Source organism: Phyllopteryx taeniolatus, chromosome 15 (genome assembly GCF_024500385.1).
Source record: "Phyllopteryx taeniolatus isolate TA_2022b chromosome 15, UOR_Ptae_1.2, whole genome shotgun sequence".
Classification (NCBI taxonomy): Eukaryota; Metazoa; Chordata; class Actinopteri; order Syngnathiformes; family Syngnathidae; genus Phyllopteryx; species Phyllopteryx taeniolatus.
In genome coordinates this window covers 15407969-15431389 of record NC_084516.1, presented here as the reverse complement: position 1 = coordinate 15431389, position 23421 = coordinate 15407969, and the positions used below count along the sequence as shown (strand labels likewise).

Below are 23421 nucleotides of genomic sequence, written 5' to 3'. Positions count from 1 at the left end.
TATTTATTTATTTTTATTTTTTGTCCTGTTCGGCTGTTAGGTCAAGCAGAATGGAAAATCTGTATCCCTTTCATGCCGGAACAGTTTTACTGTGTCACAGTTGAGTTTTTAAGCTTCCGCTGTGGTATTATAATTTAGGTTTATTGAGAATCAGACTTGATCAGTCGAACAGAACAAACTTTCTAGAAGGGAGAGAGAAACAAAGACAAAAGACAAAGCACTAATTGTAAACAGGATGTGAGATGTAAATCATTACATTATCTACAACAATGAAACATTAAATTGCCACCATGAGTGTTGCATGGGACTGTAGTGCTACACCCAGTGAGGGAAGGACAGGACAAGATAGAACAGGACAAGGACAGGAGAAGAAGCATGCAGGACAAGGGTAGAGGAAAAATGGCTGCAATCTAACAAAGAGTGAAAAATTTAAGGGGGTCCTGAATACTTTCCGTACCCACTGTAACTACATTTGCAACATCCGAAGCAACTGTGGTGGCTGAAATAGCGGGCCTGAACTCATGTCTGGCCACTTGCATTCACATAAATGGGAACAAAAGACTAGCTCACAATAGTCACCTCTGCCATGTTACACACAGCTTCACATCTCAGCCAGCGACTCGCAACAATTACACCCGTGAACTGTGCCTCACAATGACATACACACTAAACGGGCACCCGGGCTGTCACACCCATGCCACGGCTTCACACCACCCCGGTCCTCTTAAGCGGCGACGAGAGAGCACTTCCTCTCACTCCCGCTGCGCTGCCTCGGCGTCCCAGAAGCACCCTCCACCGTGGCTTCTCGCAGTGCAGCGGGAGTGAGGGGCGCGATTACTTGTTGCCGCTTAAGAAGACCGGGCTGTCGTGTTGGTGTTGCCGCAGCGCGAGCGAGATGGGTGCCCGCCCAAGTGTGCACAAATCACTGCAAAGCAAAGCACCATTCACCAAGTGCTTGACCGCTGACCCCCAATAGAGAACATGAGCCTGCCGAGACACAAGCGAGGCGGCCATTCTGAGTTTGTCTCTCACTCCCACCCATGTGAATGAAAGTGGCTGCTGGCGGCAATTAACTCAAGCCTCGCCACCCCTTTGATTGGGTTGTCTCAGTGTAGAAGACCCACTTGTGAGAGTACATGTGTTTATGTTGACAGCACTGGCTCGTGAGTGGAGAGGTAGGCGGAGACCTTTGTAAGTGACGTAGTATCAGCTCGAGAAATTCGAATGACTTGATTTCCGGCCTCTTGGCAGAAAAATGTCTGGAACTCAGGAATGCGAGAATGATTTTAATTCATATTTCGCGTTAACTGAGGCACCATAGACAATATTACATCCCAAATACTAGAAAAAGTTGTTTTTGCAAAATACGGGACCCTTGATGAATAAAATCACCATTTTAAAACTGCATTTTATGTTTACTCGGGTTATCTTTGACTGATATTTACATTTGTTTGATGATCTTACCATTAAAGTGGGGAAACTGCAAATAATAATTTGAGAAAGGGGCAAATACTTTGAGTGATCAAATTCAAATTCGATAAGTTATGCATCAGTTTCTGCAGTAAACAATATCCTATGCTTTGCTTTGGGTTATTGTGAGACTACTGAAATTAAATATTAACTTAATAAAATGGAGAGAATGTCAGACCAACTTACCTATGGCAGGTGCAGCTTCGAGCTGCACCTGACATTATGTCAGGCCACATCAACATGGATCGTGTGACTGAGGGTAGCGAGGTCATTTGATCAAAATTATTAAGTTGAGAAATTTATTTTTGAAAGGGCATAGACGTGTTTACATGCACAAGCCAAAGAAACCGCTAAACTGATTATTATTGTTTGGAATGAATCCTTTAGATGTTCACTTAGCTGAAGTTTCATGGAATTTGTTGACATCTTGCGCAGAGATTATGATCTCAACTGATACTTTTATCCCCCCCTCCCCATACAAATTGTGTGTAAATCTCCCCCCCCCCCATAGAATTATGGGTGAAGTTCACAATTCAATATATTTGGACATCCGACTGGAAATTCCACTGTATAAGAAAATATAAATAGAACTGGTTGAATCTCAATTTTCCATATGTATTGATTGGTGTAATTTGTTAATACAGTAACATACAAGCAGTACGTTATATCATGCAAATCCAATAACTAGAGCATCTTCCATGTTATTTCTTTCTTCCAGTGGACGGACAACTGCAGTGACTACAAAGATGGCAGCTGGACCTCCTCACAGGGGAGAGGTTCCTCAAAGCCAGTCAGTGTGTGTTCTGTAGGGTGGCAATCGGCCCTCTCCCCCCTCGCCAGATTAAACAGAAACATTGCTTTTTCCCCCCCACTTGTGTGCAGGATGAGTGGGAGCACAGCAGTAATGGCAGTTCAGGGTCAAGGCCCAGTTCCGGGTCCAGACCGGGTTCTGGCTCTCGATCTGGCAGCAGGGGTCGAAACAACCAGTTTAAAGGCTCTGCCAAGGTACCAGCTAAATCATGTCATGTCTGTGATTTTAACCTACATGATGTCATGTACTGATGTACTGTATGTTACGGTTGTTTTTCCTTTCTGCTGTTTGCATTGTAGAATGGGAACAAAGATGTCTCCTTCGACATCCTGGGCACAGACATATGGGCGGCTAACACAATGGACTCATGCGGGTACATGCTTTGCTGCTCATCCTCACCCAACCTGCTCCTGATTTAGGCATCACTACGCTACCGCAACAGGAGGCGTCACACGGCTATAATACTACTACCAAAAGCGAGAAATTGTCAGCTCAACTTTGTTCCTCCATTCTCTGTCAGTGGTTTTTATACCGAACAACGACATGATAAAGCCTTATAAATGCCGGGTTTTACAGGCTGGATGAAAGGGGCTCCATCCATTGAAAACTGCTAGGTCAGCTTTGCCCCTTCATTTTCTGTCGGTGCTATTTATACAGAACATGTCATGTTTTGTGTAAAAGGGGCTTTTCTCACATTGACACTACCGAGTTTGGAATATTGCCAGTGTTGTCAGTGCCATTTATGCAGAACAGCAACACGAAAAAAGGTGGAAAAAGTCTTATTTAAGTCTGTATAATTTTTTAACATTATCATGTTTGTCTGTGGTTTGCAGGGGTACAGGTTGGGATGTGCAGCCAGAGAAGTTAGACTTCAGCCACTTCCACAGGAAACACACAAGAGCTGTGCCGAAGCACCTGCCGCACATTGACAGAGAGGGGTACGATCTGCCATTTTGTGTTCAAAATTTGGTTGTGCTTGTCGATAATTGCCATTTGATGCCATCCCTGATGTTGTCCATTCCTTTTCTGCTGTTTCAGAATGAGCAAAAACAAGTTTGAGGATGACGACGGCATAGACTTAAATGACATAGAGAGGTTCCTGCCCCACCTGTGCTCTGTGAGTTATAGACCCATTTCTTGTTTTTATGTTGTTTTATTTTATGTTAGAAGAAATACAAACATTTATTTCATGATTGTAAGCATACAGCAGGGAAACGTAATGTCTTTCTTGTGGACGCGCCTTCTGTATGTGTAATGGGGGAAAAAAATAGATGATCAACCTCCAGTTGAAGAGGCTGACAATATGTTAACCTCTAGTGACACCTGGTGGCTTATTGGTAAACTGCGGCCGTACACTGCTCCAAATTGCACCACTGCCTCCTGGTGGTCTTGCGTGTACATTAATAGAGGTCCATTTAACATCGTTATTTTTCTTTTTTGCACAATGTAACATATCTGTGATATGCTTTCGTCAAATACCCCAAATAACTTTACACACTGTATTTGTTTATTTGCTCAAATCAGGCTGTTTTTATGTGCCAGTCGCATCGAAGTGAGCCAGCCCCTTATACTGCTGGGCCAATGACAAATATGGCCTTTCTTACCAGAGCCTGAGCGTTACTACAAGAGATTCTTCATGGGGTGCTTTCGTCATATATTATATATGACTTACGGTGTAAAGTCTACTTGTTTCTAGTCTGAATCCTCTCAAAACAAGTGAATACTGTAGTTCTTATATTTTGTCTAGGTAATTTTTGCGGTGCATATTTTCAAGACATTGTCTTCCTGAAGATAAATTGCCAACAACTGAACTTGAGTCTAATTGCTTTGGCAGATGTGTTACTATTATCATCAGACACTTAGCATTGTGTGGTGGCCTCAGTTCACCAATGTCACCCTTTCTTCCTTCCCTTTTTTTTGAGCCAGAATGTCTTCTAGTTCCTCCTCTTTCTCCTTTCCTTCCCCTCTCAGCCCTTGGGTCGTCTGTACCTTTATGCGCTGTGGCGTTTTGAGCCAAGACTTGGCCGCTCACACTGTTAAGGTTGGCTTCCTCATTGTATAGATCACGAGGCAAGAACAGCATTTCCAGTTATTCATGTAGGACAGACAAGAAAAATGGGGTTGACCTCACGTGTGCATAGGATTGGCTGTGCTAACATTAAACCATGAGAGTCTTTGTCTTACCTTCCCTAACTGTACTACTGTATAGTAACTAACACTATTCTCCATGTCCCATAAATCAAAATTGTGTCATAATAGAAGCAGTGAAAAAGTTACGTGCAACATTTGTCACCTGCAAAAGCAACAAGTGAACAGCCATAGGTTTTGAGGTTTAAAATGCTCCAGAACATAAATCCTTGTTTTGTTTCGAAATACATTAAATATGTTTGAAGTGCTGAAAGGGATAGCTGCAGCTATCAAATATTTTAGTATTTGAGTATCCTTCTAAAAATTATATCGAATAATCGAGTATTTGGTGAAATTACATTGGCTGAAATAAGTATTTCGTCATCATTTTTCTCATTAAATATATTTCCAAAGGTGCTATTGACATGAAAATTTCATCAGATGTTGGGAACAACCCAAGTATTCCATGCATACAAAGAAAGTAGAATAAATAAACTCAGTGGGCTTCTTTTATGGACCTTGAGTTTCTGTTCTATCCATAGATTTTCGATTGGATTCAAGTCAGGTGATTGGCTGGGGCATTCTAGCAGCTTTATTTTTTTCCTTGGCAGCATGCTTTGGATGCTCCTCATTTCATTTTCATCATCCTCGTAGATGGCAGCAGATTTTTGTCAAGAATGTCTCTGTACATTTGAACATTCATCTTTCCTTCAATAATTTGAAGTTTATCAATACCATTTGCTGAAAGCAACCCCACACCATCATGTTCCCACCTCTGAACTTCACTGTTGGTATGATGTTTTTAGGGTGATGTGCAGTGCCATTTCTCCTCCAAACATGGTGTGTATTATGGCATCCCACACCTTGACATGTAGCCTAAGATCATTTTTATTAAGGATACATTTAAGTGAATGGGAGCGAGCTGAGCTTTTCAATAATATCCCCACACTCATTTTTATTTTCACCCACGTCCTCTCTCTGTAGCAACCCATTTCTCCCTTGACTGTCAATTTATCTTTTTATGGTTTAATAAAAGTAATACAGTACACTATAATGTATGGGGAGACTCAAACCCCTATACAGGCTGGCAGTTCAATGTCGCAGGGCGTCCGTCGATCAAATCGCTCACTGTGCCGGTGTAAGTCGCCATCTGCCATTTTTATGCAATGGTTGAGTCCAAGTCAGTTTCGGCTGCATTGCATGATGTGCGGCGGGCTTTACATTAGGGATGCACAATATTGGGGAAAAAATACATTGTGATCTTTTAAAAATTTTAGCCTGTGATATATATTACGATGTTAAAAAAAAACAGCATAATATACGTTGTAAACCAGCACACAGTTCACATTTTCCCTCTCTTTATTAGTTGGACAGTTAGTTGATAATAGCTTCAGTAGAAAAGAAACTATGCTCAATAGAGCACGATGTCTACCTGTAGAAATGTACTGTAGTAGAAAGCAGGTTATAGATTTCAAGTTAAAATCATTTCTTTTCATGCCCAGTTATACTGTATAGTCATTAACACAATCCTAACACTATTCATTTATTTTTAAACCATCTATTTTACGCGTTTTAACGAAATATGCATTAGTATTTTTATATTTGCCATATGTAAACCGAAGTTTGTTCCTTCACAAATGCCATAGCTCCCTCCTCCCCACTCACTACAAATGTAACTTGTTGTGACATGCATTTGTTTGTTCCATTCTGAAGATCAAAACAGTAAATGTAGGCATGTAATTGTTTCCTGTGTCCTCATTAATAGACAATGTTCAAATGATATATTCTTCAGCCCTACTTTACATGCATGTTTTTGGAATGTGGGAGGGAGCCATAGTACCTGAAGAAAACACAAAAAAATGCAAATTTGAACTCCGTACCTCAGAACTCTAAGGCAGATGTGCTCACCACTATATTACCATGCTGAATTTAGTGTTGCCACATTATATTCAAATTTGCAATTTGGATTAGATCTGGATGAAGCTTTGGGAGGAGGAATACTGTTTGGTCATCTACGACTATGCCTTTCTTGTTTTCTGACATCATAGTGGCTTAGAGGAAGAATACCTACTTGACCCAGGACCATATGAAAACTTGCCTGGAGGTTTCACACAAAGCCATGCCAAAGAAAACATGACCTCAAATTCCAAATGACCACATAGACGTACTGCTGTAGTTTTTTTTTTTATGCGTGAAGGAATGAGCAGTGTTGATGTACGGCCCTGTAGGGTAGACGATTACAATGTCTTAAAAGAATGAAAGGCAGCAGAAAGGGAAGGTTAGGTGAGAGCAGTCATTGAGGACATATCCGCTCTCTGGCCCGGGAACAAAGCAGCAGCCTGGAGCTGAGATGTGTCACAGACTGCCTGGCCCCTGTGCCTGGACGCGTACGTGCAGCCGAGCAGGACTTGGGTCGGGAAGTGGACCTAGGGATGGTGGGTTCTTGGGCTGGACTCTTTGTGGCAGTGTCTCTCTGCCAGCTGTCAACTTCATTCCACTGTCAGCCTTTACCGTATACTGTCTCTTTCATGTTTCTCCTCCCCCCCCACCAGTCTGACTTCATCTCCCATCACGCTTGATATTTGACATCTCTCTATGCGTCGCATCCTCCCTCCCTGCGCTTCACTTGACATCCTTCACAGTTCCCCACATCCTTCAAATGTTGGTGGGCAGCGGAGCAACATCCAGGGAGGGGTAAGGGGGGTCACGGTGACCGGTAGCCCCCCACCCTGTGGTCTCTTCCTGCTATTGTCCCTGCTCTTGATCCTGCACTATGTTGACTTTGCGCTAGTCACTTCTGCAATACGACCCCTGGGTCTTTTCCCACCTTAGCCACTGCCAAGGCTTTGCATCTGGTCACTGTCCAATGAAAAGGCTGCATCTCCAAATTTTGATTGTTGTTAATATTGCAAAATCTTGCTTTAAAAAAAAAAAGTACTATTTTCCAGTAATAACTTTTTTTTTAACTACAACTTTAGCCCCCTGACTTTTTTCCTTGTAATATTAGTTTTAAGAAAAAAATTCTCATTTCACTTCAAAGCTGTTTAGACTGCACAGACTGGAGTGTCTTTGAAAATTCAGCTGGCACCCTGGATGAATATACGGACACTGTTACATCCTATATCAGTTTCTGTGAAGATGTGTGTTTACCAACAAAATCATTTCGCACATTCAACAACAACAAGCCGTTAAACTTAAGCAGCTTCGCCAAGCTAAGGAGGACGCATATCAAAGCGGGGACAGGGCCCTGTATAATCGAGCTGGAAACCAGCTGACTAAAGAAATTAACATTACAAAGAGGAACTATGCAGCAAAGTTGGAAAAACAGTTTAGCGCAAACGACTCTAAATCAGTCTGGCATGCATTCCAATCGCGGACTAATTACAAGCGACGATCCCCCCAACCTGAGAACAATAGCACACTAGCCAACGACTTGAATACCTTCTACTGCAGATTTGAAAAGGACAATTTCACACCACACACCCATCCGGCCGCACCCCCGACCACAATCACACCTCTGACTTCTGCGTTAACCATCCATGAACAGGATGTGAGACGCATCTTGTGACCATGTGTCCCCATCCTGCCTCAAAGTCTGCGCGGACCAGCTCGCTCCAGTCTTCACTCAGCTCTTCTATAGATCTCTGGAACTGTGCGAAGTTCCATCCTGTTTCAAACGCTCCACCATCATTCCAGTCCCCAAGAAACCTGCAATCTCGGGTCTGAATGACTACAGGCCTGTCGCTTTGACATCTGTGGTCATGAAGTCCTTTGAACGTCTCGTGCTGGACCACCTCAAGAGTGTCACAGGTCCCCTGCTGGACCCCCTGCAGTTTGCCTACCAAGCGAACAGGTCTGCGGATGATGCAGTCAACATGGGACTGCACGTCATCCTAGAACACCTCGACAGTGCAGGGACCTACACGAGGATCCTGTTCGTGGACTTCAGCTCAGCGTTCAACACCATCATCCCTGAACTCCTTTCATCCAAGCTTCTCCAGCACAGCTCCTCTCCGTTACAGCTTTCTGACGGGCAGGACACAGCAGGTCAGGCTGGGGGAGGCCACCTCATCCACACGCAGCATCAGCACTGGGGCGCCCCAAGGTTGTGTCCTCTCGCCGCTGCTCTTCTCTCGCTCTACATGAACGACTGCACCTCAGCGAACCCGACTGTCAAACTCCTGAAGTTTCCAGATGACACCACTGTCATCGGCTTCATCAAGGACGGTGACGAGTCTGCATATCGACAGGAAGCGGAGCGGCTGGAGCTGTGGTGCGACCGACACAACCTGGAGCTGAACACGCTCAAGACTGTAGAGATGATCGTGGACTTCAGGAGGCATCCTTCGCCGCAGCTGCCCCTCACGTTGTCCAGCTGCCTTGTGTCAACCGTCGAGACCTTCAAGTTCCTGGGAATTACAGTCTCTCAGGACCTGAAGTGGGCGACCAACATCAACTCCGTCCTCAAAAAGGCCCAGCAGAGGAGGTACTTCCTGCGGCTTCTGAGAAAGCACTGCCTGCCACCGGCAGAACCGCTGAGTCAGTTCTACACAGCGGTCATCGAATCAGTCCTGTGTTCTTCCATCACAGTCTGGTTTGGTGCTGCTACAAAAAAGAACAAACTCCGACTGCAACGGACAATCAAAACTGCTGAAAGGATTGTCGGTACCCCCCCCTACCCACCATTGAGGACTTGCACGCTGCCAGAACTAAGACAAGGGCGTGCAAAATCCTCTCGGACCCTCTGCACCCCGGTCACCAGCTCTTCCAGCTCCTTCCCTCAGGTAGGCGCTACCGATCAATGCAAACTAGAACTAGTAGACATTCCAACAGCTTCTTCCCTCTTGCGATCAACGTCTTAAACACCTAACCTAAAATTCCATTACAACATGCTGGTAATTTTTTGACTTGAGTTCGTTGTCAAATTTTTGTGGGGCCAATTATGTATTACTCGTGCACTCACTGTAGTTGTCTCGCCATGCTGCACTATTTGCATATACTGGCCACTCATGCCAGAGTAGCATCTGCTCCATTTGCACACTGATTGAGGAGTATCTGTAACATTTGCACAACCAACATTGTCCCAGATTATCGCACGACTCGTCACTTTAAACCGCATACACTCCTTGAAGTCTCAGCGCCCTTTGCACAATGGTCATTGCACCGGACTATTGCAATATTAGTCATTCGAAATGCTCTAAGTGCTAGAGGACGCTGCATTATTTTTGCACAATTGTCAAAAAAAAAAAAAAAATGTACCGGCATTACCAGATAACTAGCATTTTTTTTGTCAATATCTTTATGTCTCCAAAGTGTTCTGTAAATTGACTGTCTGTTGTCGTACTAGAGCAGCTCCAACTACCGGAGACAAATTCCTTGTGTGTTTTGGACATACTTGGCAAATAAAGATTATTCTGATTCTGATTCTGATAATGTTTTTCTATTAACTACTATAAAACTAACTGTATCAGAGATGTGCAGGTGACTCTACTCCTTTTTTTTGGGGGGGTTTACTGTAAAATTCTTGATCCTTGAGATACAGTATTTCGACAAAAGCATGTCATAGACATTATTCATACATCTGGGAACTGTTTTAAAACCGTTTTTAATTGGTTGTTTTCACATAAACGCACCTTAATGTAAAACCACAGCACACAAGCATAAAGCTTTGATTCATCTGATATGCAGAGCTGGTTGTCAACGTAATATAGCATCGAACGTGCGTATGATTAAAGTCTTACTGGGAGCGGTGGCGAGCACGTAAAACCTGCTGCTGTAGCAGAGGGTGTCGCATGATTACATTTGTACAGGGTACTACAGTCCACCACCCCAACCGACACTTTGATCCCTCAATGGAGCCATCTCCTCCTGCATCCAGACCACCGGCTGCTTTGATGTAGCTGTCTATCTACGGTGCTTTGCTGTGGCACCGTCCTCAGATCACGTATATTTAATGAGACGTGGATGTCAGGACCTCGTATCTTTTCACCTCCTATCACTGATCACCCACTGTACCTGACTGTGATGGCTCCAAATCTCCCCTTTCTTTACTGTGGGCGAGCGTCATTTGCAGAGTTAGATCAAAAGGGCCCCTGAGTAGCGATCATCAAACGCCAAGCAAATCCGACGCTACGGGGAATCCTATACTACAGGGATTTTACAAGAAAACCCTCTTGTCAAATTATCTTCGTTGACGTGTGATACCTGACGTGCAAGCTTGACTTTCCGTTGACGGCAATAGCGGTCGACTGTCAGCACAGATTTTCTGATTACACTTGAAGCACTGCTTGTCAAGCTGTCTTTCATCAATTAATAGATTTTTAATAGCATTTCTCATGACATGCAAAAATGAGTGATTGAGGCTATAACTACACCTAGATTTCCGAAGGGTATTGGGGTCATGCTGAAATGAACAAACTGACCCAAAAAAAGATGCATTTGAGATGAAAAAGTATATTTATTTAATGTATTTTCTAGCTCGTCAATTTTGTTTTGTTGATACAAGTTTTGTTCTAGATAAGGTCATAAAATTGCAAGAAGACTATTATTTTGAAGGCTTTACAGTACTAGAGTATAACTTGAAATCCTCTTGCTCATATTTACGCCAGCAACAAACACCTACGCTGATATTCTTCCTTTACTTCCCCCAAAATGACTTTTTCGATTGTCTGCAATTGTGATTTTATTGATTTTTTTTTAATTTTTTTTTTACGTAAAATTTATGCTCTGTTAGAAAGAAATTGATTCTTGCAACATTACAACTTTATTCTCAAAAGATTACTTTCTTTTGCTTTGTTCTTGAATACTACTTTTTTCTTTAAAATTTTTTATTTGAAGTAAGATTCTGACTTCATTTTGTAGCATTCCAACTTAACCTGTAAAAAAAAAAAAGACTTTTTTTATCTCCATTGATGAACTTATTTTTCATTGACCAATTATAATGTGTGATCAAATGTGTGTTCAGATTAGCCTCCTTTGTTGTTAGGTAGCAGTATTGTAACACAGCATTGTGTTAGCTAACAGTAGCTCCAGTCATGAAGGCTTCCAGGTCGAGAGAGGTCCACAGCATTGCATTTGGGTTCAAAACAGCATGACCATGATCAGCTATGTGAGAAAAAAGGGAAAGATTGTTCTGCTGCTTAGCACACTGCACCACACCAAGAAGGTGGATTAAAACAGCCCAAAGAAAAAAAACAAGCGATTGTCTAATACAACCAGACCAAAGGTAGAAGTAGATACTATGGACCAGATGGTTGGCCACTACACCTGCAAACGCCAGACGCAGAGATGGCCCATGGTGCTTTAGTACATGATTGATGTCGCCGCTCAGCACCCTGAATTTTACACAGGCATCACCAATGGACGACGACACTTCCTCACAGAGCTCTCAAAGGAGCTCGTGACACCTCACATGAAAAGTCGACTGGAAGGTACCCCACCCTACCACCCTACATCATTGAAGCAATGGGAAGGTGTGGCGTGACAAAAACTGCTGCGATCCGGCCACAGGGAAGAAGCACACAGGGTCAGCAGAAAAAGATGTGCCAGTTGTGTCCAAGAAACAAAGATCGCAAAGCCACTGATTGCTGTTGGAAATGCAGTACCCGTGTGTGCAATGGTCACAGCCAGAAGCAAGTAGTTTTTGACAGCTGCACACAGTGAGAGGAGATATGATGTCTGTGTGTGTACATATGCGTGGACAGTGTTAAGTGCTAAAACGTGGATGAAAAGTAACAAATGTACATGTCAAAAATGAAATGACTCGTTTGTTTGAACAAAATATATCATCTTAACCAAAATGAGAGAAATCGCTTTAGTTTATTGCAAAAACGCATTGATTTTAACTGGGGTAATTTTGGGGTCCGCGCAGACTTTGAGGCAGGATGGAGACACAAGGTCTGGGCCTGACGCTTTGTTAATCTTTTGTTGTTTGAAGATGCGTCTCACATCCTGTTTGTGGATTGTTAACGCAGAAGTCAGAGGTGGGATGGTGGTCGATGGTGCGGCTTGGTGGGTGTAGGGTGTGGGGAAAAAAGCACAAATATATTTAATTGGCAATGTAACAAGATTTCCCAAAAATGACAGTCTGGCAATGCTGAGTCTGTTTGGAAAGGCCAACCTGAGTTTCTTGTGGAGGCGTTTGAAGTGCTCATTCGTTGCTAGTTTAATGACTGAACAGATTTTTTTTCTTTATAGTTTAGCTCTCATACAGATTACGTTTTCAAAGACGATTGAATTATTTCTCAACTTTCTTAAAGTGGAGACAGCAAAGAAGCCAATACTCTGGTAATACTGTAAATTTTCCATTAGTTTTTCATCCACAAGCACAATTTAAACATAAATCTGTCAATACATACAAACATGCACATCTTTATTTGAACACAGCACCGTGATGTTATTTTATATGCACCTTTGTGCATGTAGATGTGATTTTATGGGGTGCAGCTCATTTGTTGATGGAAACAAGTATCATTCATCCATGTGGGAATGTGGGGAAAATGTTGTTGTACTTTAGTGTCCATCCCTCCAGCTTTTATGTGCTCGCAGCCTTAAATTTACAATCTCTCATGTTGTCATTCCTGTGCTACTTCTCCCCCATCCCTCAGTGCTCTCAACAACCTGTCCTGTAACGCCACTCCTGGGGCACTTTTATATTTATCGCTTTTGGCCATGTTCCCCGGCAACATAAATAAGCAGAAAGAGAGAGAGTGAGTGAAACAATGGACTGCTCCGAATGATAGCAGATTTGTTATTCCACTTGAAGGCACGGCAAAGACAATACGCTTCACTTTTTTGGCTATTGCGAGAAAGTCCTGTTTAACAGTGTTCGTTTCTATTTACGTTCCCCGCTTCCCTACTTTCCTTCCTTGTTCTTCATACCTCTTTCACGACCACAGCAGCCTCCATTCTAATGAAATGATCAACAATAGTATTGAGATCATGACCTTTCTCGCTACGCCTGGGATATTTTCATATAGCCGGTTAAAACAAGGCCCTTTGTTATCTAGCATACATTGTTTCCTTTTTGCTACGTGGCTACAAGAGACGCGTCATCCCAATAGCATCAAGGGGCTCCATGATTTTCCTAGGAATTTACGCAGCTATGTCAACATCTTCTCATTGAGACTCATGCTTGTGCATTATCCAGTGCACACTACCTAGGAGTTACATCAGTTAGCTGTAGTTTTGACTGGGATTCACACGTCTACACACAGATGAAAATCTAATAGACAAAGTGTGCTATTTCATTGCTTCATGTGTCGATTATTTGAATAGACAAGCGCTGAACCAAAAATATATGCAGGGCTGTCAAACGTTATGGAGCATCCGTATATTGTTACGGAAATCACTGAACGTTGACTCGTTACGGCCGTAACACTGATTGTTCCGGATACTGGGGGGGGGAAAAAATCCAACATCTGACATTACCGGCGCATCCACATTGAACAGCTGCTTGGTTGTACGCTATTTTATTACGCCCCTGGCTGCCAAGCCTCTGAGGCGAAAGTTCTCTTTGTGTCCAGTGTCAATGCAATTTAAGTTACTGATCATCGCCTTTATGGTAGCAAAATCCTATCCTAACTATCCTATCCTAAGCTATCCTTCTTACCATGCTTCTTACAACTGTCAGGAAGAAAGGGCGAGGCGCGTATAAGCAATTTCAAAGCCATGCTAATTGCTAAGATATCGTTATATGCAGTTGCAAAACATCAAAATAAGTGATTTGGTGATACAGTATAATTGCCACATCGGTTTGGCTGGAACTGCGTTTTTGGGGAGAGTAACCAACTTTGAACCACAAAATAACAGGCCAATTTATTGGTACGATACTGCACACTTCACTTCAGAAAGTGGGCAGCTTAAAAGTATATTATTATTAATAAATATTTAATAACCTTTATTAATTCCACAATGGGGAAATGTGCATCGTTTCAGCAGAAATGGATATGGGAAATATATGGAATATAAATAGCATGCAAGAGAAGACATACAAAAAGTACTTTGCACAATATACAAACCAAAACTATTGTCCATACATAAACTATCCAATTCAATCTATCGACAATGTTGTTTGTTTGTTTGCGAAATAGTGCTGAGTTTTAATTTTGACGTTTGATTAATCTGATTGAATAAACTTTCTTATAAGCCTGTCACGATAAAATGTCTTTATGATGACGTATTTTCCCAAAAACGTGATAGTTTTTTTTAGTGCCTCTAAAATTCTGCAAAATAAGGCCGACCCTTATTTTTTTATTTTATTGCTTTTAAATTGATATTGTTATTATTATTATTGTTGTTTTTATCAGAAATTACTTTCTTGTTTCTGTATTAAATAGTTTTTCTTTATTCTGTGATATGGATCCCATCCATCCATTTTCTGAGCCGCTTCTCCTCACTAGGGTCGCGGGCGTGCTGGAGCCTATCCCAGCTGTCATCGGGCAGGAGGCGGGGTACACCCTGAACTGGTTGCCAGCCAATCGCAGGGCACATACAAACAAACAACCATCCGCACTCACATTCACACCTACGGGCAAGTTAGAGTCTCCAATTAATGCATGTTTTTGGGATGTGGGAGGAAACCGGAGTGCCCGGAGAAAACCCACGCAGGCACGGGGAGAACATGCAAACTCCACACAGGCGGGGCTGGGGATTGAACCCGGGTCCTCAGAACTGTGAGGCTGACGCTCTAGATAGTTCTGTTGTTCGCAGCAGAGAATTCCAGAGAAAAAGCTGCGCAACATTTTAGAAAAAAAAAACTTTGAAATTGGGGGCCGTAATACAATATATGTATTTCATGTAACCTAATCATTATATGGTAATTATTTATAATACTATTAAAAGCTGTAATAATCATTGGTATCATTTGTGGAAGAAAATGGCATGGTCTTACTATGTAATTTTATAGAAATGCAGCGATACAAATAAGAGCCTTACCCCAAACAAATGCTTATACTGTATATATACAGTACAGTTTAAAATTACATTTATAAAACTGCCACTGATATGTGCTGATTGTGGAATGCTGTGTCAATGTGTAAACATGCACACAATTGCGACAATATTCCGCTTCACTGGGTTTCTGTGCAAAAGGCAAAGGCAGGGTTTATCTTTTTACAGCTCCGAAGCGTCGATTTAAAAAAAAAAAAAAAAAAAAAAAAAAGAAAATTCTCATACACATTTTGCTCATCGAATACCTTTTTGTCGAAGTTTTACCTTATCTTTGTAAGGCAGAATTTTTTTATACAGCTTCGCTTCATTCATAGGTGGGAAGTAATAAATTACTTATACTTCGTTACTATACCGAAGTAGATTTTTCATGTATGTTCTTTACTTGAGTATTTGTTTTTCTAGCAACTTTTTACTTTTACTCCTTACCTTTCAAACAAATATCTGTACTTTCTACTCCTTACATTTTAAAATTAAGCTTGTTACTTTGTAAGCCTTCTAAAGGTAGCGACGACGCTACGTAAAAAGCAGAACGCCGAAAAGCCGGAAGTAAGCAAGTCACGCACATTGATCATAAACATTGTTGTTAAGAGACTCAATTGTAGATAAGACACTCCCCTGAGCTGCGTGTCTGCAGCAACGCTAAGCTAGTAGGGGCAAACTATCGACGCATTCCATATAGCTAAGGTCGTGGGGCAAAGTGTCCAAGAGAGTCTGATCGGCGCATTCCATATTTGTGGACAGACGGCACGGTCGGAAACCAAAATAATAAGAATGTCTGTACATTGTGCTGCCTACGGTAGCACACACGTCGAACAATCACAACAAGTGAACTCTGAACTGGGAATAACCTTTCATAGGTAAGAATATTTTAAATTGGCTCACTGGCAGTAAATCATGTTGCGTTAGAGCATTAGCATATAATATTTCCAATACTTTTTTTCCCCACTGCCCATACAAAACCGTAAAAAAAGAAAAACACCTACCTAAAAATAGCCATAATTTGCTAATTTTTGATTAGTTTCAGTCAATCCCCCCTCCCCCTTCATGTTTGGCAAGTGGGCAAATAAATGTGATTGAAAGTTGAAACAAATCTAGCTTTTTGATTTTTAATTATTTATGTTGTTCTATATATAACTTTATTTCAGTAGTACAAATAAATGCTAGTCTTTTCATTTAAGCTTACCTGTTTTTATTTTTGTTTGTTTTGTCCATTTTTGCCCACAGAGAAAGCATGCCAATCTTCTGGAGAGATACAAAAATCTCACTACTACTACTACTACTACTTTTATTATTGGGTTGGAAAACGTCAATTTACTTTTTACTTAAATACATTTATAAGTGTGTACTTTTTTACTTTTAGTTAAGGTTTGTGATCAGTACTTTTACCAGTTGTTTTTTGCACAAGTATTAATACTTTTACTTAAGTACTGAATATCAGTACTTTTGGCATCTCTGTCTTCATTAGATAGCTAATAAAGCGTCTGAGCTGCATCCCTGCTACACCTCCAGAAGCCAGAGTGCGCTGACTCGGCACTTGGCCCACCCATCAAGGCGCTATGAATGACAATGATGATGCCGCAGCCATCTTTGACCTCCAGAAAATAGCATCCTGACGTTGACCGTTGCTTTTGAGACCTGCTACCATAAAGATGACAAGGTTGAGGGAGGCCATAAAGTCCAGGGCTAAGATATGGGTTAATGATCAGTGCACAGACCTACTCATATCTGATCCACCATGTTAGCCAGAGGACATGGATAAGACTAGCAGTTTATTGAAGCTTTCCTTGGTCATATTGTTGTATTGCCTACCAGGAAGTAGAAGGGCTCCTTTCACCGGCACTGGTAACCATGGCAACGACGCGCAGTGATGCAAACAGTGTTGCTGGGAGTGTGCCGTTTGATTGGTAGCACTAATGTTTTGCGGAGTATATTTAGAGCTGGGTGATTGCGACCCCCCCCCCCCCCCCACAGCAAATTTTACACTTTTGTATCATGCCTTAATCCAAAGCGTGTTTCCAAAAAAAAACACACGCAACTATATGATTAAATGTTACAAGGGCTGTTGATGTACTGTATTCATCGTCTCCCTGTTACTTAATGGGTTTCCACCTGTGGAGCCCAAAAATGGATCCTAGGTACACCAAAGTCCACCAGTCTATACAATTCAAATAACAGACATTTCAGACAGCCCAATGACTGCAGGAACAGAGACTGAAAAGTGAGGCGAAGAAAGTGTAGTCAAACCGTAAACACTAACATTTACCAAGGGTAGTCCTTGTTGCTCTGTATGTTGATTGACATGTACATCACCTAATGATTTTACGACTGTCAGGCAATGAAAGAGTAGTCAAACAATGAGTTACATTTACTTGCCAGGTGCTATGTGCTACTGTTAACACATCAACAGCTCCTGAGGATAACGCTTGTTTCTAGGATTTGTAATTAACATGCAGATTGCCCAATGACTTGATGAATAGTGACTAAAAAGCCAGCTGATGACTGAACTGTCCAACTATAAATTACATTCTACGTAAATGTGTTAAATGGTTCCGTGGGTAGTCCTTGTTGCACGTTCCTATGACAGTTAGTTAAACTACTGCATGTGCTTCTGTGCTGCCGGTGTAATGATTGACATGAATATCATTCAATGACTGTATGAACATTGACTAAAAAGCTGGCTAATGGCAACACGGTGAAACTACAATTAACATTTACGAACCCCAATTCCAATTAAGTTGGGACATTGTGTGCAGTGTAAATAAAACAGAATACAATTGACTTGCAAATCCTTTTTAACCTTTATTCAATTGAATATACTACAAAGACAAGATATTTAGTTTTCAAACTGATAGTTTTTTTTTGTTGTTGTTGTTGCAAATATACACTCATTTTAAATTTTATGCCTCTGCAGCACATTCCAAGTTGGTCCTTTTCCTCTTTGGCTCGCAAGACACAACATCCATGATTTCCAAAAACTATTTGAAATGTGGGCTCGTCAGACCACAGCACACTTTTCCACTTTGCGTTAGTCCATCTCAGATGAGCCCACGCCAAGAGAAGCCGGCGGCGTTTCTGGGTGTTGTTGATATATGGCTTTCGCTTTGCATGGTATTTTTAACTTCCATTTGTAGATGTAGCGATGAATTGTGTTAACTGACAATAGTTTTCTGAAGTGTTCCTGAGCCCACGGGCCAGTATCCTGTGCACAATGATGCAGTTTTTTAATCCAGTTCCGCCTGAGGGATCGAAAGTTTTGTGTATTCCATGTTGCTTTTTGGCCTTGTTGCTTACGTGCAGAGATTTCTTCAGATTCTCTGAGTCTTTTGATGATTTAATGAACCGTAGATGATAAAATCCCTAAATTCCTTGCAATTGCACGTTGAGAAACTGTTGGACTTTTTGCTCACGCAGTTGTTCACCAAGTCGTGAACCTGGCCCCATCCTTGCTTGTGAACAACTGAGCCTTTCGGGGATGCTCCTTTTATACCCAAATCATGACGCTTACCTGTTTCCAATTAGCTTGTTCACCTGTGGGATGTTCCACACAGGTGTTTTTTGAGTATTCCTCAACTTTCCCAGTCTTTTGCTGCCCCTTTCCCAGCTTTTTTGAAACGTTTTGCAGGCATCAAATTCAAAGTGGGTGAATAATTGCCAAAAAAACTAAAGTGTATCAGTTTGAATATTAAATGTCCTGTCTTTGTTCTGTATTCAATTGAAAAGTAGGTTGAAAAGGATTTGCAAATAATTCTATTCTGTTTTTGTTTTACACATCCTAACTTCATTGGAATTGGGATTTGTACTTGCCAGACAATATGTGCTCCTGTAAACACGTCAGCAGGTCCCTTGTTGCGTGGTGTTATAGTTAAAGTGACATGTAGATTTCCTAATATCCATCAGAACTTTGACTAAAAATCCATTCAATGGCGATATAGTCCAACTATGAATTACAATTCTATTGCAAGAATGTTGACAGGTCCTGTGTGTGTATTGTTGTTGCTGCATTTAATGTAGGTCTCCTCATGACTTCACGAACAGTAACTAAAAAGTCTAGTTAAACTATAAAATTACATTTAAGGCACACTGTGCTACTGGAAATACATTAACAGGTCCCCAGGATAATCCATGCTCTGTGAAGTGATTGACATGAAAACCGTCCAATGATGGCATGGCTGTGTAAGGCCACTGCTGCTTTTCAGTGGCTGAAAGAAAAATCATACCAAACTGAATCGTACTGGTTATTTATTTTGGTACCCTGGACAACTTTTACCAATGGAAATGCAAACAAACTGTGTATTGTACCAAACTGAACGATAAGACTTTTTTTTTTTTTTGATAGGATGAATACATCAAGTACTTCCTATTCAATTGAAAGCAGACCCAAGGGCATAAAGTTCTTGGAATTATGTCATATATATAATGAGCATGTTTCCAATGCACTTTTACTTGTATATAAAGTTTCCACGCAGTGATGTAGTCCACATTGCTGGTCTTGACAGAAGCCGTCTCCATGATTTGTTCCTAACAGGTCTTCCCACCCCTTCCTAATGAGGCTGAGATCGCGCACACCAAAAAGCTTTTCCGGCGCAAGAGGAACGACCGACGGTAATGACGCATGGAAATCCACACATGCACACACACACACGCGCGCACGCACACACACACACACACACGAAACACACGCACACACAAAAAACACTCCAGGGAAGGTTTTAATGCGATGAAGTCAGATGTCAAGCAGCCAATCCTTTGGCCTTAACAGCTCTCGTCTGCCAAATAATGTCCACGCAGGAATGCAGACTGCAGACAAATAATAAAACCGACACATTCGAGGTTTTTTAACAAAACATGCTTGATTTTGATTCAATTTTTTAAGTTTGTGCTGGCATGTCTGATCTTATCGTATACACAATGAAGTCTGATTTGCGACTTCATTGAAAGCAGTGTCTTGAGAGTGAAGGACGGGCCGAGGGGAATCTGATTCTCTCGCTCCCTACCCTGATGTCACTGGAAAATTGTTCTTTGGTTGCTAAGCAACCAGGAAAGAGAAAATATTTGGGTTGTATTTTTGGTTAAACATTACATTTACGTATTTTATTTAAGTATTAAATGGACAAAGCAAAGTACAGCAAATAATTGGCACTGTGCTATTCTGTTCATGACAATGGATTTGTACATGGAGAAAAAATATAGGAGGAAAAGACCAAAGACTTCATATTTCCAAGCACACTTTTATCTGTTTGTGTGCATTTGGTGCAACACCACCAGTAATAACTGTTTTTATTTTCTTACGTTAAATTTACGCATTGACTCATTAGCGTAGCCCGCCCATCAAAGACCCTCATGTCAGAGTTCCTTCTGATGAGGGATCGACAACATCTTGGCCGAATAAGAGTCAGACCACTCTGTTCTGCAGGCTTGTGTCAAAGCATAGCAGGCTAATTTATTGTCAAAAAGTTCTTAACCACACAAGACCAAAGCCTTTTCTGCATGTTTGAGTCATAGCAAAGGAAAAATAAAGTTCAGAGCACAACTACAGTGAATTCTCTGAAGTGGAGTTCCCCCAATTTGGAATTCAATCAAAAGCTTTTGGGGAAAAATATGCCTTGAAAATCAGAATCATCTTTATTTGTCAAGTATGTCAAAAAACACAAGGAATTTGTCTCCGGTAGTTGGAGCCGCTCTAGTACGGCAACAGACAGTCAATTGACAGAGAATACTTTTGAGACATAAAGACATTGAACAAAACAGTCACTGCGCAATAAAAGGTTGCTAGTAATCTGGTACTGCCGGTACAATATTTTTGACAAAAATAATTAAAATAGTGTTATGTAAACCCAAACATTTGCTGCGATGAGTCGGTTATCGGTCAACTTCTTAAACCTGTTAGTTAGTATCTTAAAAAGTTGGAATCCCAGAAGTCTTTTCTCCGTACTTCATTGTCTGTAATGCCTGGATCCGACTCCAAGACAAATTAGATTTTTCACGATTGCACTATATCACACTTCTGCCATAAAATCTTGCTGTATCTCTGTCAGACAGTGGCAACACTACACGACAAGTCTTCCGATACCACCGTATCCCATCTTTTACGATCACTGGGCTTTACCTTGTCAAATCAATCACTGTCGGGGAGGTGTGACCAGAAAATGTATCACCTTTGACCGTAACCGGATAGAGCCGTTACCATGGAGACAACAATGCTTTGTCAAACAACAAATCACCGTGGCAATGTTGGGGGGAAAAAAAACAAAGTGGAAAAATATGTGCAGTGTCACAGAGTACGGTAAGGTATGTTCACATATTTTTAATGCATTACGGCTCGCAAGCAGGCAACAAAACGTTATGTAGCCTAGCGAGCTAGAGCTAGCACTAACATTTGTGCGTAAACATGCCGACGTTCTGTCAAATCATGCTCTTAAACTTCGATAAACATTGGTTTGTGTGCGCGACTACATGTTAAGAACGGCGACAAAGTATGTTGACAATGGCAAAGCACGGGAGGCTAAGCGCACACAATGTCACAATGCACAGTCCTGTTGGTCGATGTCAAGTTGTCATTGACGCACTACACGGAAGATATCCAAAATATCAAACATACAAGACTTATCATTTTGACGTCGTAGTGCTATCGTATGGCCAAATCGTTTGTCGTAGATTTTGTCACATTACAACAAGTTTTGTTATTCCCGACAAAATATGTTGGGCCTGATCTGGGATCTGCCCACGATAGCAAATCAGCCCAATATCGAGGCTAAAATCCTGTCGTGTGATCTAGGCATAACTCGTCAAAGTTAAGGGCAATTACACAATTTTCCTTAACATTTTAGTTTAACATGGTTATCTTTTTTTCTTCCTGTATGACATTAAAGAATATTAAAAAGTGGAACCCCAGAAGTGTTTTTCCCATACGTGTTTTTCACTTGTCAAGGTTATGGGCAATTTCACAATTTATTGATTTTTGTTTTCATTTAAAAACTCACTTTTTATACTAGTTTTATGCTCGTTTGACATTTCAGAATGTTAAAAAGTGAAACCCGTGAGTGTTTTTTTGCCTTACATTTCCATCACATGTCAAAGTGAAGAGCCAGTACACAATTTGTCTTTAAGTTTTAGTTTAATTTATTTTTATGTTTGCATAACGTATGGGACTTTTTAACATTCTAGAAGTCTTCAAAGTTTGAGAACAATTTTATTGTCACGGTTAACTTCGTTTTTACACTTTAATGGCAATTTTAATTGTATAATTAATAAAGGTTTTATGTTGGCAGCAGCTTGACCCTGGCACAGATACATTATACTGCCAAGATTTCCTATTAGGGAAAATGTATTCAAACTTACAAATCAGTTTGACAAGCGTCAACAACAACGTTAGCTATTCTACCCCCTGCACGTCATTAGAGATAATGCAGGTGTTAATTACTCCTTCGGCATGTCAACTAAAAGAAGTGGTGAACAGCCATTTTGTTAAATTGTATATGATTAGAAATATGCGCAGATGCAACCTGTAAAAAGCTCAATAGCAAGCGTACCATATGATATGGCTGTGTCATTCCATAAGGCGCAAAACTGTCTAGTAAGAGGAGTGAAGGGGAGGCACTACATGTGTTTCTACTTTAGAAGGCACGTCAAGCAGGGCTGAAATTAGTTATGATTTACTGGAATGTGCTGCTTGCAGAGAAGGGACAAAGTACGACTCAATATGCTCCTTCATCTCTTGAATGTATTTGTTGTGTTGCGTTTTCACATCTGCACTTATCGTTGCCCAGTCTTTTTATTTTATTTTATTTTATTTTTTTACTTTTTTATTTATTTTTTTTTAGCATTGTATTGAGAAGTTAATTAGTTTTCCGTACTTCATTCATGTGGTATTTAAAAAAAAAAATCTCCAATAACTGTCAGTATCTGCCTCCAAGATCCTGTAGCATAAGCCTCTGTTACACAAAGATGTCGCCAAGTTGCCCCTTCTAATGTACAATCCCAATTCCAATGAAGTTGGGATGTTGTGTTAAACATAAATAAAATCAGAATACAATGATTTGCAAATCATGTTCAACCTATATTTA

At 41.1% G+C, this 23421-nt stretch overlaps 1 protein-coding gene across 8 annotated transcripts in view; it reads left to right on the top strand.

The window, feature by feature from the left end:
- Window positions 1–23421, top strand: part of ctif (CBP80/20-dependent translation initiation factor) — a 75917-nt gene that overhangs the window by 13314 nt on the left and 39182 nt on the right. For 6 of the 8 annotated variants that reach the window (XR_009792109.1, XR_009792110.1, XM_061799782.1 and 3 more), the window contains exons 3-8: window positions 2189–2260; window positions 2353–2475; window positions 2581–2654; window positions 3115–3219; window positions 3320–3398; window positions 19884–19960. Coding sequence is in view for 6 of the 8 variants with exons in the window: in XM_061799782.1 (XP_061655766.1) it covers window positions 2189–2260; window positions 2353–2475; window positions 2581–2654; window positions 3115–3219; window positions 3320–3398; window positions 19884–19960 (530 nt within the window). In the remaining 2 variants the exon portion in view is untranslated. Of the gene's footprint in view, window positions 1–2188; window positions 2265–2352; window positions 2476–2580; window positions 2655–3114; window positions 3220–3319; window positions 3399–19883; window positions 19961–23421 lie in introns of all 8 variants that reach the window. The other 2 variants (XM_061799785.1, XM_061799786.1) reach the window with 2 other exon arrangements.